Source organism: Dermacentor andersoni, chromosome 4, assembly GCF_023375885.2.
Source record: "Dermacentor andersoni chromosome 4, qqDerAnde1_hic_scaffold, whole genome shotgun sequence".
Taxonomy (NCBI): domain Eukaryota; kingdom Metazoa; phylum Arthropoda; class Arachnida; order Ixodida; family Ixodidae; genus Dermacentor; species Dermacentor andersoni.
This window is the reverse complement of record NC_092817.1, coordinates 23,805,517-23,833,050: the sequence shown is the minus strand read 5'-3', so window position 1 is coordinate 23,833,050 and position 27,534 is coordinate 23,805,517. Positions and strand designations below refer to the sequence as shown.

General features: G+C 51.0%; 2 protein-coding genes across 4 annotated transcripts in view; one reads left to right on the top strand and one right to left on the bottom strand.

Annotated features, from left to right (window-relative positions):
• The window catches only part of LOC126535861 (alpha-1,3-mannosyl-glycoprotein 4-beta-N-acetylglucosaminyltransferase B-like), a 162,223-nt gene that overhangs the window by 88,347 nt on the left and 46,342 nt on the right, over positions 1-27,534 (top strand). The window lies entirely within an intron of this gene.
• On the bottom strand, positions 12,174-23,195 carry LOC126535863 (uncharacterized). Of its 2 annotated transcripts, XM_050182709.3 has the most exons (5): positions 22,808-23,186; positions 16,367-16,805; positions 15,181-15,636; positions 14,695-14,771; positions 12,174-14,049 (listed from the first exon to the last, which is right to left on the bottom strand). In XM_050182709.3, the coding sequence occupies exons 2-5, from the start codon at positions 16,778-16,780 to the stop codon at positions 13,890-13,892; spliced, it is 1,107 nt and encodes a 368-aa protein (XP_050038666.1). In that variant the 5' UTR covers positions 16,781-16,805; positions 22,808-23,186; the 3' UTR covers positions 12,174-13,889. The 2 variants fall into 2 exon arrangements, with proteins under 2 accessions (XP_050038666.1, XP_054929483.1); XM_055073508.2 differs by lacking the exon at positions 14,695-14,771 and having other exon boundaries at positions 13,899-14,049; positions 22,808-23,195.

Below are 27,534 nucleotides of genomic sequence, written 5' to 3'. Positions count from 1 at the left end.
AGACATTCTTTTGAGTAACCCTCTGCTTTTCTTTTTCTTTCGATACCGCTTTACTATGCATCTGGGATCTACGTTAAAGAAAGGCAATTTTTAATTTACTTAGACCTTTCTTAAGTCTCGGATACGTTTTTAGCGTTAACGGCTTGTGTATACCCTAATAATTCGATGAAGGCGCGATTTAAGAAGCAACACATATATCACTTATTTTTTTGTGAAAGCTTTATTAGCAGCATTTAGGCGGATTTCACGTATGTTTAATATTCTTAGCGGAATCTCAGCCCTGCGGTAGGCTTTCGTGCATTCAATATATTTGCGACGACCTCTGTGTTACCCCACCTCCGAGTTTGCGGGACCAGGCGTATTTCACTTTTTCGTCCGCGAGCACACCGCTCCTGTCGTTGTATTGTAAACATGGCTTCTTCAGTGGTGTGTTCTGCGTGCGTGTACAGTTTGATTGCGCGCTTTTAGGCGCCCGCAAGGACATCTCCGTGTCGCGACGCATGCAATGCTTGTTCAGCTTCTCAGAGCTGCCGGGCTCTCGGTTTGAAGACCTGACAAATCGAAAAAAAAAGTTGTAGGACGCTTAAGCTTCGCCTTTAAGAGTGGAACGCGATAGCATTCAAAGGTCCCTGACTGCTTCTCACGCTTCCCGGCAGCTGCAGCTTATGTAACCGTAATGTTTACGGGAAAACGCTGACGGCGAACTCTGTGCACGAAGGCGAGCTTTCTGGTAGAAACGCGGCCCTTGCATGAAAACGCTATGTGGGAGCGCCATCTGGAGGTGTTGCAAGGAACCACGCACGCCGCTCCGTGACCTCCGAGATTTGCGCCCGCAGGCGCGCGCAAATCTAGTACACCGGGGCCGGTCTACGCATGGTAGAAACATTAGGAAAGGGGTTTGAGTTTCCGCGTAACATAAATATATATTCTTGTACGTTCAAATTACAAACCGACGCTGTCATGTTTGTGCGTTGTATGTAAGTCGTACTTTACGATTTTTGTGACGTATTTTACTTTGAGAGATTCAATTAGTTCAGTAACTTCCTTGCGCTACACGGAGGGCCTGCGTGGTTAGGTATGCGTCGTTCGGAATGATTTTTGCCGAAACGACGGTCCACGCTGGACGCGGGTTCCCGACGCCGGATTTCATGCGACCCGGAGCCCTTAACGTAACAGTCTTTGCATTCACTTATTACGGGAAGAAGCGTATTCTGTTAGTTGCAAATCACTCGCGGTTCGCATGTCGTCCTGCTTACAAGCAAGTGTGCAGGACGACACTTGCTTTTTTTCAGCTGTGCTGCGAGCACGTGCATTGCAGCATCAATAAAATTTTGCTCACATCCAGCTTCTGTATTACGCTCACATGAGCGAATTTAGAGTTCCGTATTCCGTAACTGTTCTATAATATAACAGCTAGTGTCGCAACCAATGTTCAAGATTCCTGTGACAGCCGACTTTACTGAGAATTAGCATGCTATTGGTTTAAAAACAAGTTCCAAGACGCATTAATTTTCTTTTTCGCATGCGGCTGGCCGATGGCGATCTGCACGGACATTGCACCAGCTTCATTATAGTGTGCTAGCTTGGCCCAGTAACCCTGACTTTCTGTTGCTGAGCTGGAGATCGCGGAAATGATTTCCTGCCGTTGCGAACGCATTCCGATGGGAGTGGAATTCAAAACACTTGTGCACCGCTGTGTGTGTGTGTGTTTGTGTGTTTGTGTGCGCGTGTGCACATTGTAGATGCCCAAATGGCCCAGCTTATAATCCCCGCCTCCCCCTTTACGGCGTCAGTCATATCCGTTGCGTTGATTTGGTGCGCGAAACCCCGTCAGTCAATAACATTTCCAATCGTATTCGTTTGTTTTCAGCACCGGCTTCCTTTGTACCATACGCAGGTTATGTTTATATAACTCGCACATGGTAGTAACGACTTCAGTGTAAGCCGTTATATATATACTACTGTATCAGGCGCTTGTCGCCGTGCTCATTTAGCCGACCTTGAAAGAGCACTACCGTATAGACCACGCAGTAGTATTATTAGAGTTGGCAGTCGTAGCTGTAGGGATGAATTTGGGAGGACCTTGGGGCGACAGGAGTAGGCGAGCAGGATTTATTTACATATTAACATTTTGAACAAGATACATTGGCAGTCTAGCGTGACTCCCAAATGGAGCCCGCAAGACGACGCATACAGCAAACAGCTTACGAGCACACAGCTCACGAGTACATTTCTCGCACGACAACGAGCACACAGCTCACTAGTACATCTCGAGCATGACAACGAGCACACTCACGCAGCCGACAACCGCTGCTTATAAGCACTTGTCCCCCCCTTGATTCCAAGCGAACGGAAACGTTCGTCCAGTCATCGTTCGACGTCATCGTTCGACGTCATCGTTCGACGTCATCGTTCGACGTCATCGAAGATGACCCGCCCTTTTGGAGGAGGCGGGCTCACATACTCGTGTTGCGCACAAACACAGGTGTAAAGGTCCGGAGCCGAAGTCAGAGGGCTTCGTAGAACTCTGCTCCGTCAAGGGTGGCGCTGGCGGGTAGCACATGCATTCCTGAGCTGTCCCCGTGCCACGTGGCTGCCGGTTATTCGCAGTTCTCTGAAGTGCGCCCCGTCCGGTTGGTTGGGAACACGTGCAGCGGGCTGAAATAGCTGGCACGTTGCCACCCCGTCCGGCCATTCCTAACAGTATGCAGACTGTTTTCTTGAACGATTGCTTTCAAGTGCGCGGCGACTAGCGCCACAGCTGCGGAAACGGACGTAATGAATCTAACTGCCCAGCGGGACTACCGCCTGCGTTGCTTGCGCGTCGTGTGGCTGTCGGAGGCATTCCAGGGGACCGACCGGCAGCAGAAGCATCCGGACGTCGAACGAATACCCGCCACCACAATGACGCATCGCGCTGCTCACGTGAAAGCGAAGGTATTGTCAGAAAATGACGAGATCGATCAGGGCCGCTATCTTGTACATGTTCGAAAAGCCGACGTTCGATTTCACCTCATGCGATTGGACTAGATTGGCCTAAGCCGCGATATCGGCGCGGCCTGGACAATCGCGCGAGGCGAAATCGAACGTCGGCTTTTCGAACGTGTACAGGATAGCGGCCCAGCTAGAACACTGCACCGGCGCGTTCGTCCCACCTAAAGCCCCTCCATCCACGCGCCACCGCCGCCACCGACGTGTATGGAGGGGCTTTAGTCCCACCGTTCTCCGGAGCACCTCCAAGCAACACCGACGCGCGTCGCGGGATAACTCTGAATGACTGGCGATCCTCCATAGAATAGATCCTCTCCCGTGAAATGAGGCTCACTCGGAAGGAACTCCGGCAACTGACAGGCTAGCACAGCGCATGCTCTCGCTGATTACGCGTGCTGCAGCGAAGACGAATGGCTAGCGGGACAAGCGTGATAACCACGCATTAGCGCGGCCCCACGCTGCTGCTATCGCCTGGCCGTGCCGAAGCCGCGACGTGTGCTGTCTTCGACGCTGCATGCAAGCGCGTCGCGGATCACGTATACACACTCCCCGAGGGCGTCATCGACAGACGTCCGAGACGCAATTTCCGAGATAGAGAAACGGGCCACTGGAGACGATTGCGACGGCGGCCAGCCTGACGTCTGGCGGTTCGTGCAGGTCTCCCGCCGCGCGGCTGCAGCGCGAAGGAAAAGGAAGTATAAAGATGGAGTGTTATTGCAAAAGAGAGAGTAAATCGGCAAAGGCTGGAGAGGAGAGCGATCGTCTCGGGAACGCCGCGAAGAAATCTTATATATAGCAGCCTCGCGCCTGCTTTAAATTTCATTTTTTTTTGTTATTGATTCAGAGGAAACCGTGGAGGGAAGGAAGTTCGAGAAAGGAAACTAATATTTACCCACCAACTGGCGTGCGGCGCAAGCAAAAAAAAAAAAAAAAGAGAGAGAGAGAAATCAACGCTGACGCGGCTCGCGTTCGCGCCTTCCGAGCGCATGCTTTTAATGCTGGCATTCGCGGTGCTTACCGCTGAAGGTTGCGATCTCGGAAGCCTGCAGCGTCTGCAGTATTTGTTTCTCTTTTGGGCGTCACGGTGCAGTGGGTGTGCGTGGTCTCGGGTTGGTTGCGTTTGGGCAGACATGCACGAAGTTGTCGTCTGGGGAAGGTGCGGCATTCGTGCTATCGCTTGCGTGTGCACTATAGAAGGTTGCGTATACGGTGCACTTTCTCTGGAGACCGTCGAGAGTTAGTTTGCGCTGTTACACAGGCTTGTTGGGAAATGTAGAGAGAACCAACTCGAACAGAACTTCAATGCAGGAGAGGTGCTTACTCGTAGCGCATTTACCCGACAGATGCGGTCTTTTAACGGTGGATAATTATTACACTGAACACTAACGTCTTCGGCTTTTCCATCGATAATGGCACTACAAGAGTGCTTCGTTTTATAAATTATTCTTTATTTTTTTTCTTCTTTCTTTTTCTTTTTTTGCAGCGTAGCTCTTGAGGGCTAGTTTCGCCAGGATCGTGTCCATGTGTAGACGCAAAACTATCGTCATCAAGATTGGCTCCAGCGTCGTCGTCTTTCACAGCTGTCTCGTTGGCGCCCCTCGGCGCTACCGCGCGAACGCGCTCGTGCCACTGCTCCCGCGTTCGTCGTTGTCATTAACTAATTTATTAATTAAGAAACATGAAGACGTAACCAATTTTGCAGCGAATTACAGCGAAGCTGTTAAGGGCTAGTTCCCCCAGGATCGTGTCTGTGTGTAGACACAAAACTCCTCATGCATGGGCCGATACCGAAGATAGTACAATACCGGGCCGACCTGCGGCAGAGGTGAAGCAGGCGTGAAGCACTCCCCATACGTGGGCCGATCCCGAAGATTGTGCAATGCCCCGAAGATTGTGCAATGCCGGGCTAACCCGCGGCGGAGGTGAAGCAGGCGTGAAGCACTCCCCATACGTGGAGCTGTCCCGAAGATAGTGCAATGCCGGGCTAACCCGCGGCAGAGGTGAAGCAGGCGTGAAGCACTCCCCATACGTGGGGCTGTCCCGAAGATAGTGCAATGCCGGGCTAACCCGCGGCAGAGGTGAAGCAGGCGTGAAGCACTCCCCATACGTGGGCCGATCCCGAAGATTGTGCAATGCCGGGCTAACCCGCGGCGGAGGTGAAGCAGGCGTGAAGCACTCCCCATACGTGGAGCTGTCCCGAAGATAGTGCAATGCCGGGCTAACCCGCGGCAGAGGTGAAGCAGGCGTGAAGCACTCCCCATACGTGGAGCTGTCCCGAAGATAGTGCAATGCCGGGCTGACCCGCGGCAGAGGTGAAGCAGGCGTGAAGCACTCCCCATACGTGGGCCGATCCCGAAGATTGTGCAATGCCGGGCTAACCCGCGGCGGAGGTGAAGCAGGCGTGAAGCACTCCCCATACGTGGAGCTGTCCCGAAGATAGTGCAATGCCGGGCTAACCCGCGGCGGAGGTGAAGCAGGCGTGAAGCACTCCCCATACGTGGAGCTGTCCCGAAGATAGTGCAATGCCGGGCTAACCCGCGGCAGAGGTGAAGCAGGCGTGAAGCACTCCCCGTACGTGGGCCGATCCCGAAGATTGCGCAATGCCGGGCTAACCCGCAGCGGAGGTGAAGCAGGCGTGAAGCACTCCCCATACGTGGAGCTGTCCCGAAGATAGTGCAATGCCGGGCTAACCCGCGGCAGAGGTGAAGCAGGCGTGAAGCACTCCCCGTACGTGAGCCGAACCCCAAGATTGTGCAATGCCGGGCTAACCCGCGGCGGAGGTGAAGCACTCCCCATACGTGGAGCTGTCCCGAAGATAGTGCAATGCCGGGCTAACCCGCGGCAGAGGTGAAGCAGGCGTGAAGCACTCCCCGTACGTGGGCCGATCCCGAAGATTGCGCAATGCCGGGCTAACCCGCAGCGGAGGTGAAGCAGGCGTGAAGCACTCCCCATACGTGGGGCTGTCCCGAAGATAGTGCAATGCCGGGCTAACCCGCGGCAGAGGTGAAGCAGGCGTGAAGCACTCCCCGTACGTGAGCCGAACCCGAAGATTGTGCAAAGCCGGGCTAACCCGCGGCGGAGGTGAAGCAGGCGTGAAGCATTCCCCATACGTGGGCCGTTCCCGAAGATAGTACAATGCCGGGCCAACCCGCGGCGGAGGTGTAGTTCGCCATTAAGGGATCCACATACACAGCTTCGCTGGTCATCCTTCTTCACAGATTGGAAGGGCACTCAGTTTTTTCATCCGGGGTTGTTAATTAATGTTCGGTTGCAAGCAGGTTGTTTTAGCGGCTGCGGACGAGAGACTTATTTAATTCATTGCCTACACGCAACGGTAGACTCGATGAAGTGGCGCAATTTACTCGCGAAAATCTTTCCGGTGCAACAAAGGAAATGGCCACAGGGGCGGATCTTCGGCGCATGTTTTGCTGCGCCAAATGGGTCGGCAGAGTTTCACAGCGCGTTCTCAGATGTACTGATTCAGCGTAGCTTGTTATTTGTAATGGTATTGCATTTGGCAAAACGAACAAGAGCGAAGCTAAAATTTTGGTTTAACCCCTACATGGTGCATTTTGTGTCGTCTTCTTTGACACTATATTTCACAAGTATTTGACAAGTTAACTGTAGTAAACACGATGTTTGTTTTCTTTTCCGCGTCTTCGCGAATCAGACCTTGGAACTCATTTATAGAGCGCAGCTCTTAGTCGCCCGTTCCTGCGGCGAACGTCGGCGTCGTCCCTCGGCGTCCTTGTAACCGAGCGAACGAGCCCAGCGAAGGATGAAACAACGAATGCGGAGCGCTGAGAACGACGGGAATAGCGAATGGAGCGCGAGGAAGAAAGCGGAGGAGGAGGGTATGGCAAAAGACGAGAAAAGCATAGTGCTGCGCAAGGCGGGCTTTGCGGATACGATGGCTACGATATGGCGCCGGAGTAGCGCGCGTCGTCTGTTAACCGATGACGCCACCGATACCATGTATGGAAACAAGGCGCTTTATCAGCGTATGTCTGTCTGAGGCGGCTGCTCTGAATCGCGCCCACGCGTCACCCACGCGCTGCCTCTCGCGATCTCCCGGTTAGCGAGGCAGTCGCGCCACGCTTCGCTCCGTTTGCAACGTGCCGCACGAGACAGATTGTCCGCGCCAGCCAATATATCGCGAAATGAAAACACGTGTAGAGCTGCGCTCAAATTTCGCATTAGGGAGTGTCGTAATCGCCGGGTGAATTTTCTTTCGATGCCGTTTATTCAACCGACTTCACGCACGTATTATATTTCACTTTGTTTAGGAACAGAGTAGTATTCGATATTCGATTCGGTATTCACATGTGGCTTTTCTCGAATATCCGTGTTCGATTCGATTCGTAAATTTCGGCAATCGAACACCCTTATTCCCGTATTACCTGTGTATTTATTTAACCTGACGTGCACGCATTGCTGCTGCCGGACACGTAGAGGGAAGGAGGAGCGCTGGTGGCGACCCATCTTGCGATACTGCATTCAATCGAAATTAGCATAACTCAGTGTTTCGATAAGCAGTTTTGCTCTCATATTCTTTATGAACCGACTTCATTACGCACAGCGCCACGACTCACGAGGTGTCGCTATTAGCGCTGCTAGCTCAACGAAAACACAACCGTTAGCGGATGTCCGGAGACGCGACTGCACTTGCGCATGCAAGCTATCCGGGTACCGTATACGTTGAGCAGTCGCTTATTCAGGGCGTTTACAAAAAGAAAAAGCGTGTTGAGTCGGCTTGTCGGGTTGAGATTTGTCTGTCATGCTCAGGTGAACGTTAGCCAGTCGGGGCTGCGCAGTTATCCAGTCGTGGTGAGCCGGCCCGACCCAGCGCGCTTGCAAGCGCGGGCGGGTCACGTCGACAGTTCATGGCCAGCAACGATGAACCGGATGCGCTGCGTTATCTCTCGCCTTGAGGCGAACGACCGCTTCGATCTCGACCCGCCAGGTGCGCGTTCATGTAAATTCTGTCGGGTTGACCTATGTGAAGCCGACTTCTCACTCGACCCAATGTTTTCGGGCGCATATAAACGTATGCGTATACTAGTTTTAGCAAACTGCCTTCTTGTACCGTGCCAAGACTGTTTATGGCTATATAAATGGACTCCGTAGTAACGAATGCTACCAGACGCGATATTCTTGCATCTCCGCTGCTTGTTTTCTATATATAAACATTTCCTTTTTTGTACTACGCTAAGGTAATCAGAACTTGCAGTGCTCTCTTAAGTGTTTCTTCCCTGCGCCTGCGCCACCAGTCCAAGAGCCAGATCGTCCTATATATGTGTACCGCATATCCGTTCTTTCCCTCTACTATCTATTCAATACTGCCACATTGGAATAAAACAATTCATTGGTCTTGACATTTCCACACGCTGCGCACTGATTGTCTTCGGCAAGATTGTGCTGCTTTGCCCGCCGCACCATATAACGAATCATCTTTCACTGATCTCCTCCTAACTTTAGTCTATATAGTTTTGACATGTTTCAGTTTGCGAAATGAAGGTATCTAAATGCATTATCTGCTCTCACATAAATGGTTAGTCATGAAATGAATTTGTTCGCGGTGCTTCCCTCAAGAAAGAGCTCGTCATAGTAGTTTTTGTGATCGCCTATGACTGGAAATTGTTTCATTTCCTACGCACTTGTATTAAACAGGTAAATGCTAGAATGTTTATCATTTAGTTTCGTTGACCTATCAGCTTACACAACGCAAGTCCAACGGCATTAGGAATGTCGCTTCGTAGTGAACCTACAGCAGACAATGCACTACGTAAGCTAAGCGGCGAAGGCATGCATGCCGCCGTTCTGCTTTGTCAGCATCAACTTGTTTACTTCGCGTTACGCGGCTATGAGCTCGTGTTACGGGAACGCAATCTCATGCGGATGTTGCAAGATGCGGGAAAAGTTCCTGCGACGCCGTAGCTCCTCTCAGGGCATTTGTGGGTGAACCGCTTTCGGCCCACGGTCATTGACCTCGCGAGAACGCTGGGTCTGTTTTTACTTCCGTACGCAGCCAGCGCGAACGGCCGACGCTAGGTTAATCGTGGCCGTGCGCGAAAGGCATGTCTATACGCCTCATTTAATGGGACACTAAAGGAAACTATTAAGCAGCGTTAGATCAATAGATTAGTCGTCTAGAAGTCTATCGTCGTTTTCTGTCTGGTGATATACGACTTTGTTGCGTAGAAAATGCCACCGAAGCTCCCGCTGCTGCTTCGAAATTTGAATGGCCCGCGTCAAAACAGACTAATTGACGTAATTCTCACGTGACTTCCCTTTCTATCACGCTTTGTGAATCAGCCAGTGCCACGGAGAAAGAAGTATAATTCTTGCTCCGTGGCCAGTGCATGCTGACTTCACATGAGGTACTATATAGTACGGAATATAGGTGGCGCCACTCCGATTTTCTACAAAAGCTCCTCGCTACAAATGACGAGTTCGTTATTACAGAAGCCTAATCTTTAAATCTAGCTAGAGTTAATATTTTACTTCAGTGTTCATTTAAGTGCAGCAGTGTCTCGCGGTCCCTTGTAGCTCGGGTATGGCGTCCGTCTCTTCCCGAGCAATCTGGGCCGATCCCGGATACAGTGTAATCATAAGTAGGGACTCGGTGGGCCGATGATGGCACAAGTCAGCATCGGATATGATGGGTTATGAACCTTCTGAAGGTTTTTAATGTGATTTGTAACGCGGCTCGATCCTTGAGGCTGTGCAGTCGAAGGCGTGGGTGGGCCGATCCTGAATAATATCATCGCACTGCCATGGCTCAGCTAGATGCGGCATTTTAACCTAGCTTCTTCTGCCTCTTCCTCCGAGTTTGGCGTCTGTTGCTTGACAAGTAGACGTGGTGGTTGGGTCGCAGAGAGGTGTAGCGCGTACAGCTGTGACGTTAGCGGAGGGAGTTTGGAGAGGAAGCACCCGCGTAGCGGCACCAATTTACTCTTCACAAATGGTGTTCAGTGCGACACTAAAGGACATTTACCAAAGGTCTCGTATGGAAGGTGCAATTGACCCTGTCTTTGCAAAGGGTTTTCGAGCGTCAACGTAGCATCTACATAATGTAGTAATCTGCCGATGGACCTCTCAAAGAAATGCAAGCAACGTACGAACTTTTTAAGCCCTTTGTTCACGCCGTCATTTTCACAACCCTCTTCCTCCCCCTTTCCCTTTATCTCGGCGCTGAGCAGTATATGCTAGCGAGTCGTCAGGCCGACCGCTCTGCAATTTCTTCATATAATCTAGTTTCCTTCTCGCTACGTAGAGTAAGCTTGGTACCTTCATAACGTGACAAATTATTTTAATTAATTTAGCTTTGCATAACGTCAACATGGCATTAACACAAGCATCTGCGTATCAGAGAGAGAGAGAGAGAGCATTTATTTCTTATGAGGTGGGGAAACTTCCTCGTAGGGTGGATCCTTTAGTTCAGAGCCCCATTGGCTCGCGCCACTCCGCGTGCCCGCCGGATCAGCCGTCGCTGCTCTTGCGGGTCTAAGCCGGTCAGCGCAGTCTCACAGGAAGGTTAAGGAATGGGGCAGTAACCCGGAGGGTGTGGGCACTCCCAGGTGCAATGGTATACTGTGGGCTTTGCTCCACAGTAGGGACAGTATGAGGGACATATTGTGTGGGGTCCACCGATTCGTGTCAACCGATTGAGAGTTGGCCTAATCTTTTTTTTTTATCAAGAGGTTTAACAGTTGGGACTTAGCGAGGTATGGCGCTAATGCGTTACTGTAATGTGCATGTATTCCGTGACAGCGGCGATGGTGGCAACACATTTCATCGTTCTGCTTCACCAGAGGTATTTCGACTCTTCCTGGCAAAAAGTATAACCTAGGAATATTAACATTCAAAAGTTTCCCAGTGCAACAGACACGAACAAACTGGAATGCACACTCGCAGCGCTGGGTGTGTCCATCCTCCTTTGTCAGTGCCTGTTGTGTTGCACTTTTCTAGTGCAGCTCTAACTAACCCCACCCTCAACTTTGGTCACTATGAAGATGAGCCGCCATTGGATAACCAGCGCACAGGGGTTATCTCATAGCAGCGCCTCAAAGGCGTTGCGCTCTTTTTTAGATTTTTGTCCCTAAATGCCTTAAGTTAACTTCTTTATTTTTCCTGGTTCATCTCATCGTCGGCCTTGCCCCCTGAGGCACTGTGCGTGTTGCTTCCCCTCTGGAAAATGTCAGTGCGAAAAACAATGGACTCGAAGCTGGCAGATGCTATCGGACTTGAATTAAGAAAGGCGCAAGCCTACCTGGAGTTCCGATTAACGTGCAAAGGCTGATTGCAACCGTTATTACGCGATCTCTATCAGCTTCGGTATTTTTGCAGCCGTTCGGTGCCATAGGGCTCAAGGCTATGATAATGTACGCGAGATAATCTCTATGATAAACACTGATGATCCGCTGGGACAACAGAAGTGACCGCGATTGGTAGCAGTGCTGCGCTATTTACCGTTTCGTCTGTGTTAAAGTGATAGCCGCTTGCATCGCTGTAGTCAACGCGGACGTCGCTCAAGAAGCACACTCCTAGTATTTACAATAATTTTACCCCCATTTGGCCTAACTGCATTTTAAGGCTAGCACGCCGGCAGCCGCAGGTATAGTTTTCTGTAAAAAATGTTCCTGAAGGGAATTTAGGCCGTAGTACGTGCCACGGTGTAGGCACACGTCGTAATATTCGTACACCTTGGTACGGGCATACAGGAGCTACAAGTATGGTGGCTCAGCTAGCATCGAAATAATGGTCATGTACATGGATTTGCCTAAACGTTGTCTTTACGGCTTCAAACCGCTTTGCTATTTTGCAGATTGATCATTTTCAACAAAATATTGCGTTATGGAACAATCCGCAATGATGAAGCGTGCGCGCAGAGACATATTGCGTTGTACGATTGCTTTGAAGTTTAGAAAGATGAAGCGCAATGAATAACGCCACGAGAACATCCGAAGCCGCAAGCACGAATGCGAGACAAATCCACGTACTACGCATCATTCTCACGGTTGCTGAACGATTTTCAGCGCCACATTTTCCTGTAGTAAATTTTGTAGGAAACGTTGCAGACGCCGCGGCGCTCGAAATTAATGCGCGACAGCACGGTCAATGCGCCGCGGTTAACGCAGCACAGACCAGCGGAAGCATTGAACCAAGAAAAGAAGAAAAAGTCAATAAAATAAACCTGCACGGCAGGATCAGGGAAGGAATTTCATCACATCCGTGCGTACGTTTATTCATAAACCAGCATTTTTCACGTCTTTTGCGAAAACTGACGCTTACAGGCACGCACGCACACGCACACACATTCACGCATACATTCGTTGGAGCGTGGGGGCCGGAAGAGCCGTCTTCGTTTGGCTGCTCGCTTACGTGACTGGAGCCTCGTTGCGAGCGATTCGACAGTAATGCACGGAAATATATGGCGTTCATCTTGTGACCTTGCATGCACATAACGTGTCTATATATGTACCCTCTACGTGACCCCTCACACCCCCAAAGACTGGGGCGTACACACAGAAATTGCACAAGAATTCTCGGCAATACGCCGGTAGCTCTCTCACGTTATATCAGTACAGGCTTTAAAGGTGCTGCTTTTCTAAATAACAAGTGCGCTGCTTTAAATAGGTCATGTATGACTAACTAGCTAACCAGTATCTGTAGACTTTGTGGTTTCCAGATGCGCAGCGTTAAGTTTAAAGTGAACACGGGCGTACGTTTTGCGCACATTTGTTTGCGCACTTCCACAGTAAAGTCAACGTTGCTGCAGCTTACGGTGTCGTAGCGGTTCGTTCGTCTCTCTCCGCAAACTCGAACGTAGTACAGCAGGCGCTTGACAGAACTTCGTGCAAGCCATCCAATGTATAAACCTTGAACCTGGTCCGACTAAACTAAACCCAGCCGCCGCTACGCCATTGCATTATATAAGGCTATACAGAAAAATAAAAATAGCACGTGCGTATGTGCACTACTGTTGTCATTCCCAGCTTTCGTTTGGGCTCAAAGCCTGGCAGAGCACGTGTCCAAAAGCCAACAGTTAATATAAAATTGAAGTCAGCAGTGACGCAGCATCCTACCGATCGGCGTCGTGCGATTACCTCGCTTGTGCATAGATGCAGTGACACGACCGCAACGCGAACGTAAGTGCCAAACTGCGTTTTTCGTTGAACGGAAAGCGACTACTTTGATGCTATTTTGCAATGAGCCTGTAGATACTATCGTACTTTAAAGGAGACAGGTGCCTAACAAGACGTGAGCGCCAAAAGCGCGCAGCGTCGACGCGTGGCACCGTTTATAACATATCGTACCAACGAGGTTGCATGCTCTCCGCACGTGTGCACTTGTAAAAGAAAGCTCTCGTAGAGATCGTTGCTGCTTGTCATCGGTTAGGTGCACTGCGCGCTATAAGTAGGCCGGTTTTCGCAGCGGAATAATTGGGTAAACGTTTGCGAGCGCCAACTAACTGCTCACAAATATCGCATAATGAACGTCACGCCGTCACCGGGCAGAGTTCTTACGAGACGCGGAAGCGCGCGGAAGGCGCTTAGGTCTTTTTCATCAATCACTATAGTCTTGTTCCCTTCTATCACTAGGTATGCATAAAACGGCAGAATATTGTATATATACGGTCCTGCCCAGTGTGACAGGGAACACCTAATTTCACAATGAAGGGCCGGATTTCCTCCTTCGTTTAGCGTCGCAAATCCGAAGGCCGTATACTAAAGTCCGGATACACTCGACTGGATACTCAAGCCTTGGGTGCGGTTGGGGGCCTTACCCTATGCTGCATGTTACTAAGGCGTTCCCTGCGACACTGGACCGCACTGTAGTACACGCGTAGTCCGCTGTCGTTGGCAGTGTTTCATCGTTGACGGGAGCGCACGCCATCACTGCTGTGGGTGCGCGTTGCCATAGGCGACGGTGGTCGCCTGGGCGTCGAAGATGAGCTTGAGGATCTGCAGCTTCAGCTGGCCCACAGTCTCCTCATCCGGAATGCGCCGCAGCTCGGTGCCGATGTAGCACGTGAATGCGTCCACGTGGTCGCCCCTGTGCCAGAGAAACGTGCGCGTTGTATATACACCGGGCGCTAGTGAATTGACCAACGCTTCACGCGGCATTACTTTATTTGACGGACTCACGCGGTACTCTGGCTCACGAAAGAGCGGGCAGAGTAACAACTATACGTTCATTTGCCAGCGCCCGAGCCAAGTCTCGGTGACGCCACCAATGCTGCAGCGGCACGAACCATCGTGATCGAGAGTGCCTTCAGAGAAGTTGTGTGTCCTCCTGACTGCTCCACGATTCCCGGTTCGCGAATTAAATTGGCGTCTGACCGATCCATACAAGGCTGTCGTGACGGGATAAATTATTAGTTCTGCTGTTTAAATTCAAAGACGCGGATTCGTCGCTGTAGCCGGCATTCGAGTCAAGGTGAAGTAAATCACCTAATAGACTGTGGACTGCGACTGTTCTTATAGCCCGGGACTCCGAAGACCGCAAGAGATCATCTGTGGCATTATTTAGAGACCGGGTATCGCTTGTGTGCAGGTAACTTTACGTTTATAACTTCATCGCGAGCAGCCGTGAACCGTCTACGATGCCGCGCTACGCCTCCAATCGGCTTTTTTTCCAAGGCCGAATCTAGAGCATCTTATAATAAGATCATGCACACCATTCCCTATACTTCCGTACCTCTGGATGTCGCCGTAACGCTCCCCTGGAAATGTGTACGTTGGTCGTATATCTTGGTGGAACCCGTCATCTTCCGCCTGAAAAGAAGTTAGGGCCGATTCAAACGATGCTGCCGGGTGCGGTTGTTCTCGTAGTCCTATAACTCGGTGTTATTCGCGCCTATGACATGCATGTGTACACAGTGAAGACATGCAAGAGCAAGCAAACGAAAGAAGTATCTCGTTGCACGGTTTCGTTCCTCCTTTATGTCTTACTATGTCGCACACCGAGCGTCAGAACTCCGCAGCCAGAACCTTTCACACACAGCGCAGAAAAATTGAAGCTGCTCCTCGAAGCATAAATGCGCCGCTAGAAGCCTGACATCGTAATTTTGTTTCGCTGACCAAAAACAAAGCTGCGTCGGTGACATCCTTGTATACTACGTGACGCACATCACGTATCTGACAAGAGCTGTGAGCTTTATATGACATCTTGCGCGCTGCTCACCGGGAGGATCCGCCTCTCGCTGGACGACGGCTCCTCGAGCGTCACCTCGGGCGAGAGCACCAACGAGTTGCTGGACTGCGACAGCTCCAGGTCGTCCACGTCGGCGCCCGCCCCGATCACGGTCACGTCCTGGTCCTGAGGCGGCTGGTGTTGCGGCGGCGTCTGATGCGAAGAGCTGTCTCGGTGGCCGTCCTGGTGCTGCGACCCTACGCCGTCCAGCAGCGCGGGCCCGCCGGAGGCCCCGTCGAGGTGCGAGGAATCTTCGTTGTTGTGCGATGCCCTGTGGTTCTGATGGTTCTGCGCAGAATTCTCAAGTCGCAGGCCGTCGTGATGGAACTGCGGGACATCTTGGAGCCGCCGCTCCCTGGCAAAACCAAAGCTCGGGCTCATGTCCATCGAGCGGGAGTCGAAACCCTGGACGCCCATCGGAGGCATCCTCATGTGTACGCCCTCGTGCTGCGGGTAAAAGAGCACGACGAAAGTTTTTCAGAAGTAGTTGGTGGCTGTAGCGTCCGTATATACTGCAGTCGAGATGCGCTTAGGCCGATCACTGCTATACTAATAATACGCGTCGCACCGACACACATTCACTGAAACTACTTGGACGATGTTGTCTGCGTGCACTTCGGTCAGCGGTGCTCGCACTCACCCTGTCTATATATACGCGTGGGAAGGCAACACGCACGCGTCCATGTGTGTTGGGGGCGTCGTCCACATTTCGCAACAATCTGTCGCTGGTAGTTTGTGGCTAACATGAAAGCAAGAGCCATGTATAACTGTAGCTGTGTCGGCGCGATACCATACGACCGCTAGCGCATAGAAGACAACGGTATAGGAGTATTCGGAGGCGTACGCCTGCGAGAAAACTGATGCAAGGCAGGTAAATAACGGAGTAAATAACGCGTGGTAAATAACCAAGTAGTGAGCTTCGCCACATGGGTAAATATTGGCAAACTTTCCATTATTATAAAATGCTATTTAATTGTCACCTGTATTGGAACAGCGACCCTATTTCCGGAAATTTTGCTTATTGCAAAGGAATGCGCCGTTCGAGGCGAAACATATTTCACGAACGAAGGAAAGAAATAACTGAAATTCAAATGGTCCCTACACGATGAGGGGAGTGCAGGCTCGCTATATGCTCGCCCGATCAATTTCTGCTGAGGCGAGTCTCTGCTCTACTCACATGCAAGGCGTTCCTGGGCTTTCGTGGCAGTACGACATCCTTGAGGAAAGTGAGGGACTTGTAGAAGGCCCACTTGGTTCGGTACGGCTTGGCCGAGTTGCTGCTGCGGTCCATCTTCTGCCACTCGTTGGTGAACTGGTTGCGCAGGTTGATGAGCTTCTTGCGCACGGCCTCGACGGGGTAGCCGGTCTCGTTGGAGAACTGCTGCAGGGCGCGCTCCTTGGCCGCCTTGTCGCTGTAGTCGCGGTGCGAGTGGTCCCACAGGCAGGGCGTCTGCCGGTAGAACTTGACCAGGTAGCAGGTGACGTTGTGCGGCCAGTGGATCTTCTGGCTCACACACAGGCCGGGGCTGTCTCCCGCCGCAACGCCGGCCCCGCCGGACATTGGGTCGTTGTTGGCACAGTGCTCGGCCATGCTCTCGATTCGGTTATTCCTGGACCTGCACCAAGACATGGCGAGCACTGTTGGAAGGGAGCGGAAATATTTAGCTGCAGGGGACAGGGTATACCGTGCGTAGCACGAGTAAACGGAACGCGATTCTGAGGTGAGAGTGAAAGCGCGCTATACCGAGAAAAAAAAAATATTCGACACAGTCCATAGCACGGGAGCGGCAGTCGCCCTGTCTAACAGCTTAGCCGGCACTTGTTGGACATGCCGCACGAACGCCTATATGAGCCCTTCCGGTGGCTCGTATGGCAGAGTGAGCCAGTTCTGAAAAGATTGGGGATTGATGAACGTGTGTAGCATTCAGAGATATTGTGGTAAGGCTTGTGCGTGTGGCCAGAGCCGGGGCGTACAAGTGAAGGAGGTGTTATCTGGGTAGTGAGAACAACTGGGAAAGCCGGGTGATTTACTTAGTCGGTGTGTTATTAATGAAGTTAATACGGAGCGAGTCTGCGCGATGGAGGATGCTGGCAAATCGGGCCAAATGTGTTGGCGCATAACTGTGTTACAAGTATGCTCACGCTTGATCCGAACATGTCAGTATTCCTTTTATTGCATGGAAGGACTTTGTCCGGGACTGGACCGTCCGAACCTGGAGACACATTTGCTTAGGTCGGGCTGATCACAGTGGCTTGACGGGAAATACACGTTCCAGAGTAGAAGATAAAAACCCTGGCCGCTGGAGATTATCGCTGTAACTGCTTTTTGTCTGACGCAGCTACTGACACGGGATTTTCTCAATCAATCCACGTGGGCACGAGAGAGGTTCTTTGCCTTTATTTTTTAAACGCTGAACATCGTTCGCCTAGTTCCGCGCATCGTTTCAGTATTTCATTCGCCGTTACTATCATTTCGCTGTGAGCCGAGCAGTGCTCACACGTGCTTCCCTTCGTGGGCAGCCTCAAAGCAGCGAGTTGCTTGGCCCGCTTTGCGACTCACGCCACGCCGTTCCACCGACTCTTATCGGACCCGAACCATTCGTCGTAGACTGACGCTGTCGGGCTCATTCATACATTTCACAAGATAAGCTACATCATATTCTGCACATTTCTATTGCTGCACTCTGCTCTGATTGCACTGTCGCGACACGAATGAACTGCAGCGCCCGCGCACAACTGTTTGAAACCATAATGTGCTTACGTAACGCATATTGCTACTAGCACATAGACAATGTGCAAGTTTAGGCACCCAGATTTAAAACAAAACCAAGGCCGGTATTTCGTAACGCCCATTTCACTTTGCATTCTCATCACCCGGCGCGGCGAGCTGCCGATAAGGGCAGCGAGCGAACCATGTCCGAGGCAATTACGCAAAAAAAAAAGAGGGGGGGGGGGGGGATAAAAAAAAAAAGAGGAAAGAAAAGTTTGGAGGACGCTTAAGCTGCACCTTTAACAGTGGAACGCGATAGCGTTCTAAGATCACTGAGTGCTTCCCACATTTCACGGCACATACAGCCTATGTAATGTAATGTTTACCGGGGAACTCTGACATTGAACGCTATGCATGACGGCGAGCTTTCTGGTAGAAACGCGGCCTCTTGCGTGGGCCGATCCCGGAGCTTGTGCTCAGGCGCGCCAGAAAAGTTACATCATTTTCAGGTTTCTGTTATTCTTTCGTACTTTTAATATTGAAGTCTGAGAAGATTTAACAGAAAAGACCTGCGCTGTTGGTCTTTTGTTTCATGCAATTTGTTAGCTGTCATTCTCAAAATTCCGAGAAGTAACTTTGTCAAGAATGTAAGGAAAGGTATGAGCAACTTCAGTTTTAGAATGGTGTGGCACTATAACCCGCATATATATACCGCATGTCATATAGCAAGGATGGCATATACATATACCTAAATATATGCAAAATTTTTCGCTCACGGACAACTCCGCCGACGCCGACACGAGAGCTTCTGCGACACGGACTCCTTAGCGCTATCGCGTTAGCAAAAGAAAATGAAATGGCTTTTTTTTCTGGGCAAGGGCATTTGATACTTGGCGGTATTCAGCCGACAGTGCGGCACGCACGCGTCACTCGAGGGAGCTACCCGCACCTATCGAATCTCGGTATATCGGCGGTTGCCTGCGCCTAGCAAGTCACCTTGAACACCCGACACGAACCCTCCACGGCCTCGCACATTACCGTCAAGATTTTGTGTTTTTTCTCCCTTCCGCCAAATACACCGCTAGCCCCTTCATCATGCGCCTCAAGTGCTCAATGGACGCATATCATTTCTGAAACCACTGTTGCACACACACACACACACACACACACACACATACACACATATATATATATATATATATATATATATATATATGTATTCGAAGAGAAAGGGTTCTTTTTCCTTCCAGACAAGTTTCCCAAGTCGGGGAGCGGCCTGGAAAGCAAAGGCGCGGCGAGTCATTACAGTCCTCGCGCACAAAGGCGTCCCCTGTTCATATTGTACGCGCGAAGGTGATGCCAATCTCGATTCCTTCTCTTCTGTCCCGCTAAGAAAGAAAAGAAACCACGAAAACTGTCGGTACGGCCCGTCTATTATCTGTCTACCGTACACACACAGACACACACCTCATCGCGAAACAGGCTTTTGCTTGGGGCCCCCAAGGCAACGAACTCCCCTACCCGCCTCTTTTTCTTCCTCTTGTGTTCACTCTCCCGCGAAGACAGGTTTCTCTTTTTCCTACTGCCGCGACTTTATTATTTTTTATGTATCTCCGCGGGGCCCGTTCTGGAGCCGCTTTGTTCTGTTTCATTCGACGTGTCGAGAGTGCGAACTTTGAGCGACTTGAACGAGAGAGAAGTAAAAAAGTGCGGAAAAGGCAGCGATAGAAGCGTCGAATGCGGGACGAAGGGAGGAAATAATGAAGCAGTGACTTATTTATAATCTACATTGAGTGAACCAGCTGCAGTACTTTGATCACTGCAGATCGGAGATCGTCGGCTCGCTTTTTTTTTCTCTATGTACGTGCCAGCACCGAGTTCCTTCCATGCGTCGCCGCACATGAGTGGGCAGCTTCGGCGGAGGTTAACCATAAGCAGCGCCATGCGGCGCATATTTCGGCCGAGTGCACGTTACCCGTACACGAGGGACTTGAGCATCCCTGCTCATTGTGTGATATAACGCCCGTGGCTGCTGGCCACCGTCTTCTGGCACTGGCAAGCGCTGGCGAAAGCACACAGTAGTTTGTATACGGACCGAAAAGCTTCGCGATTTTTGCCCTGCGACTTAATTCGCGCATAGGAAGGTTGTGGAACAAAGAAAATTGACGAATGCAGGGGTGGTGCGGCATTGATGCGAAAGCATCGAATGGCCCATTGAGCTACAAAGCCGGCAGCGTCTGTATCAGCGAAAGGGCACCCTAAACTCCCATTGGCTGCGACGTCACGTCACGAGCGAGCCTCGACGGAGGAAAGCAGGCGAATGGGAGACGCTAGCCCGCCAGGTGTTGCGCGTTTTGTAATGATCTACTGTATTTGTGTTTCTCCGTTACAGATGACAACAAAGTAATGGGAAATGAAATGGATCATCGACAATACGACGCGAGGATGGTGATCTTAAGCTCCAAAGGCATGAAGCCTTCCATTTTTTTTTATTCGTTTGCGGAATAAGTCGCGTCGCCGCAAGTCATGTTGCCAAACGTGGTATTATAGCTTTTTTGTTTCTTTTTACTCCCAAAGCGCTGAAGGTTACATGAAATGGTTCGTTTGTCTGACCTGCGTCGCTTCGGCTGTATACAGCGGAACAGAAAACTGTAACCTGAACGTGTCAGCGTTACTGTTTTACCGACACACCAGGACGGCGACGCGAGCAGCAGCGCCTGTGGCCACGTGTTGTGACGCACTGTTCAACCAGAATGTGTTAGAGCACTTACTGACGGGTGAAAGTGGAGAGCGAGGAAGTTTCCCTTACAAAAATGTTTACAGAAATTCTATAGACGTCTATAGACTGTCTATAAACTTTCTATAACATTTTTTAAGGGTTGCGTCTCGCTGGAAAAAAAATGCTTTATAGCTAGAACATGAGACAATGCAGCAAGAAGTCCGTATCCTCAACTTTACGCGTCTGAACACGATGGTCGCAACCAGCACTGTCCAGCACTGTCATACGCAGATCCGTCCGAAGTATTCTGCAGCGAAACGACCGTGGGTACAGGCATACATTTCAAATCGTAAAAAGAAGCACGGCGAGATCACATCGACTTGGCGTCCTAGAGGAACCATCCACGCATTTGGCGCATGTGTGATGTGGGATTTTAAGCTGCGCACTTCTGTCCATTTCCACGTCGCCCCTTGCTTACGACATTTTTTGCGTCACGCTAGCCGTGACTCACCGGTAAACAAGTTCGGCTTTCTCCTCGTGCATGAGTTTCTGCTCACGTGCGTATCGAAAAGCGAAGTCGTTCGTTCTTTCCTCTTCGACCCCCGCCCCTCAAAACATTACACAAGAATTGCGTGCGAATCTAACTGGGGACCGGCAGTGCAGTTCGGTCGATTTCGTTTAATGTTTCTGGAGAGGAGTCCCAGCTTCGCGGAAGGTGGTGCACTTTCTGCAGCAATAAACAAACTGCAAAGCCGTCAACTGTACCTGTTTCATTGGCTATTTCCTCGGTATACGGTGACGTTTTTTAATGGTGCGCATTTTCACATTTAAACGCGCCGTGTGTTCTTGCAAATTTGTGCCGTAAATTATTTCGGTTAATTACTGCTGCCTTCGGGCCAAATAAGAAACGACCAATACGGATGCCACAGTTTTTAAAGCAAGGGGGCATGTTTCGAGGAAATTCGGAAATGCACACTTCTTAAATGGCTCACACTGTCATTGAAAAGAGTGAAGGCGCAGACCTATGCGCCATACGCTTTTAGCCCTTGCACAGTTTCGCACTTAGGGTGAGTTATATTTGTTTTACCAATTCATAATGCACTCCATTTCTCCGATAAGTTTAGTGGTCTTCTGGACTCAGTTTATCTTGCGTTTTCCTATAGTCTTCAGCTGAGGTGGCGTTGGAAAGATGTCATGTAATGGAAACAATAATGGATTTAGTTTTCCCAGTGCCGTTGCGCCACGCATTGCAGGTCCAGAAAAAAAAAAAGTGTTGCATCGGCCATAGCACGTCTTGGGCGAGAAGCAGTGGCTTCATAGCAATGGCACGCGTGAGCGAGTTGCATGAAACGAAAGCGTTGAGTGAGCTCGTTGATATAGGGTTCCCGCGAACCACAAAGGCTCACGAACTTTGGCGATCCGTAGGTTGAGGCAAACAGTCACGAAGCTATACCGGCACGCTTCAACGAAGAGCGTCATGTGCGTGCCTTTGTGAAGCAGTTGTTTCAGGAATGGAACCCGAATGATCTGTGCCCGTCTTCATGAAGTGGCCGAAAACATTGCACGCCGCATCCGAAGGTGCCATATATGCGTCTTGAAAGCGGAATATTCGTGGTTAAACGAGGGCCGTATTATTTATCGATAGCTTTCAAGTGCATATACTTTCGCCTTTGGCGTGACCACGCCTAACCACGGGCATCTTAGTCGACGCGAACTGGAAATGAAATCCCCGAAAGTGATAGAGAACACGAGCCCAGATGACTCGTGCACGAACAACGACTAGCGCACAAAACGTCAGTCTTCGAGATCGCAAGAGGGATATAAGGATGCATGGTCTGCAAACCCCGCTCCTAATCGAATATGCTGGGTCCGTATGATACGGTTGTCGGTTCAATGTTGCACAGAGGCAGCGGTCCGAGTGGCGACTTTAGCGACGGCCTCTGAACACGAGCCTCTGGGCCGGCGTTGCTGAGGGAACAAGAAAAACAACACACCGGCGACATCGCAAGACGCCGGCCGAGACGTCGAGCTGCTACCGAGGCGCTTGCACGGGAGTGTGACGTCACTTCCGGGAAGCGGAGACTGCGTGTACGAGGGTAGGAGGGGGCGAGTGGACGCACGCACATACAGACAACCAGGGTCGCTTGCGGCGCCCGGCAGCTGACGCCTCGCGTGGCAAGAGCACTCACGTTTTTCTCCCCGCGGGTCAGCAGGCGCGTGCTGGAGCGGCCCGGCGTCGCCGTCGTCCTAAAACAAAGCTCCCGCGTCGTGTACCGCAGCAGCAGCAGATGCGGCGTCGGCGACGACGACCTCGCCAACGGGCGCCGCTCCAAGATGGCGGCAGCGGCGGCACGGAAAAATGTTTTCCTAGCCCGGCCCGCGGGAGAGCCGGCGTCTCGTCTGCGAGCCTTCCTTCCCCGAGAAATTTTTAGCCGACGGAAAAAAAGTGTGTTAGGCGCGGCGTTCCTCCAACCGGAGCGCTCGATCGGGGTCACCTGACTGGGCTGGCCTCCCTCCCTCTCTAACTCGCCCATTCTTTTTGGGAGAGAGCGGCTCGCATACGGGAGAGGGCAAAAGAAAACAAGAGCGCGGCGCGCATAAAAAAGTGGCGCCGGACCCCCTCCTCCTCCTCGCAGCCCCCGTAGCGCCTTGCGAGCGAGCGAGCGTAGCGGGCGATGGCTGTCCCCCTCACTCCCCCACTGCCTATCGCAACACACGGGGAAAATATTTTTACAGCCGGACTGCGGGCGAGCGCGCGGCTCGCGATCGATGTGGCAATAAACTTGCCTTATTGGTAAACGGCAGACCCCCTTTGTGGGCTGCGGCCCGGGGCGCCAGACCAGGAGGGGAGGGAACGGGTGGGGGAGACGCGGGCTAAATTGCACCCCTGGCGCTCTCATCCTCTCCCCGCCATCCGCATCTGCCTGCGTGGCGCATTGAGAGACGAACAGGTCGGACGAGCCATTCCTCCCATGCCCGTCTTTCCAGATCCCAAACCCCCCCTTGTCATGACAGTTGGTTGTGAAGCAGCGTCGTCCCGGGAGCTGTTAGTGCTCTTTCGGTGGGAGGAGAGCTAGGACGCCCGGTCTCTGCGATGCTGCTTTCAAGAGGGAGAAGGAGAAAAAAAAACAGTGCCTGTCCTGGGAGCCAACTTTGCATAACTGACACGGCCCTAAAATTGAGCCTCTCTCGGTGTTCGCCGTGCGCTTCTATGCGGGGAAGCGGGCGAGGTCAGCGCTGAGCTAAAGTTATCCGTGCCGGGCGCCCGGCCGGCCCCCTTCTCTCCTCCTGGCCGGCTTTCGTGAAATTAAATTCTGCTGTCGGCCCGTGTGTATCGTACTGGCGTGGTGGAAAGGCCTCGCGCAGACCCCGGCGTCGCGCCGGCTTTTGTCTCTCCGATTCCCCTCGCGATGCACGCAGCGTTAATCCGCCGCGTTTCGCTTTGCCCCGCGAGATATCCTCGGCGGAAGGCATCGATCCCGCTGTGATGGAGCATTGTCGCGCCTGTAATGGCTGGCCATTTACCAGTACCTAGCGCAGTGCACGGCGAGCCTTTTTGTCTGTTCTGTAGCTTGACTTCTCGTGCCCAAGGCTCTTGGAAAGCTTAAAGCTACATTGTGCAGGCCTCTTTCTCTGTCATCCGTATATCATTTATCAGCCTATCTGTAAGTCACGTCTAGGACAGTCACAAACCGTCATTCCGTTGCTGCTGGCTCTACATTAGGTGTGGCGACAAGGAAAAAAAGAAAAGGAAAAAAGAAACAATTTCAGTAACAGCGTTTCGTGCAAGTGAAATGGTAGAAGGAGAATAAAAAGCCATTGGTCTGAACTAGAGCTGTTAGGAGCCGTGCCGTAAGCGTGTTTTGCCTTTTCTCGGCCACGTTGGTTTCCTGGTGACTGAAGCCTTTCAAACGCGACGCCGTCAACTTCTACGAGAGGCAGCGATTGAACAGCAGATGAAGAAACCCGTCGCTTGTGCCCCGCCAACTAGGCCGGCTGTGTGCGGTAATTTCCTGCCGACGTAAAACGTCACGGAAGGCTTCTGGCTTCTTCTTCACGGTGCCTATATATATATATATATATTGATTTTTTTTAATTATCTTCATACATAACAGCAGTATGTTGTGCACATAATAGTGTGAAACACAGGGAAGCACTGGGCGCTGTCGTTTTGGTATCTGAAAGTCATCTCGGTTCACCTACGTGTAGATCATCGCTTTAATTCACTGTGCGCAAGAATAATGCTCTCTTATTACGAACTTCAAAAGAATAAATGGTATTAGAATTTCGGCAGTGTGGAAACTTGCGACATGGGTTTTGTAGTTGCAGTTTCTTTTCTCCACCCTCCTCCCTCCCTCGCGCATCATCTTCATTGTTATAAACATAATTTTCGTCATCACTTATTTTCCTTTAGTGCCCCTTGCGGAGCATTGGCCGTCGTTATGTGTTCCTAGTTAGCGTCCTGCGAATACACAGTAACTGTTTAATTGTTGTGAAAGCTGTGAAAATTTGTGCATATATACAACTCGCTGCATCAGCTTTTCCAAATGGCGGCCCTACATGCAAGATTGCTGCTAAACACAGAAGTGTGGCTGCGCGAAACGTTCGTTGTGCATAGGAAATCGCTGGTCGATTATGTGTCCGCAGTGTCCCGCTGCGCAGGCTCGTGACAACCGATGCACATGACATTTTATTCGTCATCACCGTTTGGTACAGGGTTTTGACATCTTGCACGGAGTTTCTTGGGATAAAGTAAAGCCTTGTACGTTTTAGTAAGCGGCCAGTGCAAGCATAATGACAATCGCGAGTGTACAACACATGCGGAAGAGCGGCTTCTGTATTCGATCCGTATTTCGGCCTCTCATTGTGATAGCAAATACAGTCCAACGCCTTTATAACGAAGTGCTCGGGACGTCCAAAATCCTTCATTATACAGGCTACTTCGTTGTAATAGTAGCGCACCGTGCCGCTCACATTGGAGCGGACTATAATCGCGTTCAGTAAAAGAAAACCTTTGTTTTACATTGAATTCAAGAGATAAGTGCAATAATTAGCTTTTTCCCCCACAGAACTTGCGAGTGCAGCCAACCTTATTGCACCGATGTTCGCAGCATGCCCCGCGGCGAAACGCTGGAGCTGCGCAAAGTAGAGCTGCCGCTGTCTCCTCCCTCGCCGTCAAAATTCTTCATTCGTTTACGGTATCTTCATCACTCTTGCTTTCGTTGACAATCGTGTCCTTTACGCCTTAGATGGCTTTGAAGATCTGATCGGTCGTCAGTTACGACTACATCATAACGTCGCCATCAACGGCGATGTATTCGGCAAGTGTCGTACCCGTTGATGCGTTACAACAAGCATGCACGCACACAAATTGAGCGATTCCTGGAGCAGCTAGTGCAGCATGGACTACTAATATCGACGCGCTCGTGAAGTGCGTCGCTAGCGCTGCCGTTAGCGCTTGCGTAGAGCGCACCTCGCTGTGACGCCTGCGGAAGGCAGTGGCGGCATATACGCGCAGCTCATTGTATAGCGACAAATCGGCCGTCAGGGGACGCCTAAATTCCTGCTTGGTACAGGCGAATTCGTTGAAGCGGCCTTAATTCGTTGTAGAGGCGTTCACGGTACGTATGAAGTACATGAATTCGACAGGGACATATTCAGTACTTCGTTATAAAGGGTCATTTCTCTTTATACAGGCCTGCGCTCGTATACGGACACGCCACTCGAGGCGCGTTTTCGCCGTCGTCTCCACCGTATACTGTCACGGTATCGACGGTGCGTGTGCGACCTGCGCGCGGCGGATGTTTAGGTCTCCTATATACGCGAGCGACCCGCAGTGCGTTTGGCTGCAAAAAACGACCCAGCCAAGTGCACGGACTGTCACTCGGTTCGCTCTACAGGGGAGACAGGGCAGCGTTCCGCCGCTGCCGTGTACAGAGTGTCCCAGCTAACTTTAGCCAAAGCTCAAATATGCAAATGCCACGTAGCTGGACAGAACAAAGCTAATGTTGTTTGCCGTCGCTTGGAGATACTCATATTGGAGTTTTAGAATAGGGGCCCAAAGGTTTGGGACCCCAATGAGCTTTGCGCGTGTTAGCGTTGGGGCACGCAGGAGTGAATAGCTTTAGAATGGGGCTTTACGTTTGCGAATAGCGTCTCAATTGCGCTGACAGCGCCACTACGGCGTTGAAGAAAAGCTATCCGAAATAATTAAATGAAATATGCCATTTTATGATAAGAAGAGTAATTTGACTTTTGTGTTTCCGCGTTTAATTACAATTTAGAGGTTATTCTGTTAGCAGCAAGCAATTAGCTGCGCTAATTCCTGTCTGCTCCTTTCTGTGTCCGTGTTCACTTCGCGCTAGAAGCCAAGATCTTATTAGCTGCGCTTAGTTTTGAGTAACCAACTTTACCTGCCTTCACCACCCAGCTAAGCCGTGTTAGGCCTACGAGCCATGAAATCGACAATCGAATTCGGAATCAGCGGCGCCTAATGAACAAATCTTCATAACACACGCTATATGTAGTCGAGAGAAAGCGATATAACCGCAGTCACTTCTCATAGCTTGCGAACTTCACGTGCTGCCACGAATCGAGCCCAGTTTTGGTGCTAGGTTAGAGCCGTCGCTTCGATGGGTCCCGCCATGTTTGTTGACGCAAATCTTTTAGGTCAGCTTTTGGGGCTCCCGCTAAATCAGTGAAGTAGCGTACATGCCCTATGCAAAACCCAAACGCAGTTTGCTTCTGGCGCATGCGCAATAGCTTCGGCGCTATTTCTTTGTGGCCCCGAACGTTAGGGGCCCCTATTCTAAAGCTATATTATTTTTTCATTCCGCCTAATAAGGTAATTAGTCTTAATCAATTAATCAACTTCTCAAATATTATATTTAGATGGCAAGTGTCAATGAGGGAGTTG

Excerpts from the sequence above, each read along its gene's own strand:
- LOC126535863 (XM_050182709.3), bottom strand. The coding sequence starts at position 16,780 with ATGGCCGAGCACTGTGCCAACAACGACCCAATGTCCGGCGGGGCCGGC. Across the intron at positions 14,772-15,180 it reads GCGAGAGGCGGATCCTCCCG|GCGGAAGATGACGGGTTCCA; the intron begins GTGAGCAGCGCG and ends ACTTCTTTTCAG. Across the intron at positions 14,050-14,694 it reads CGTTACGGCGACATCCAGAG|GGGCGACCACGTGGACGCAT; the intron begins GTACGGAAGTAT and ends TCTCTGGCACAG.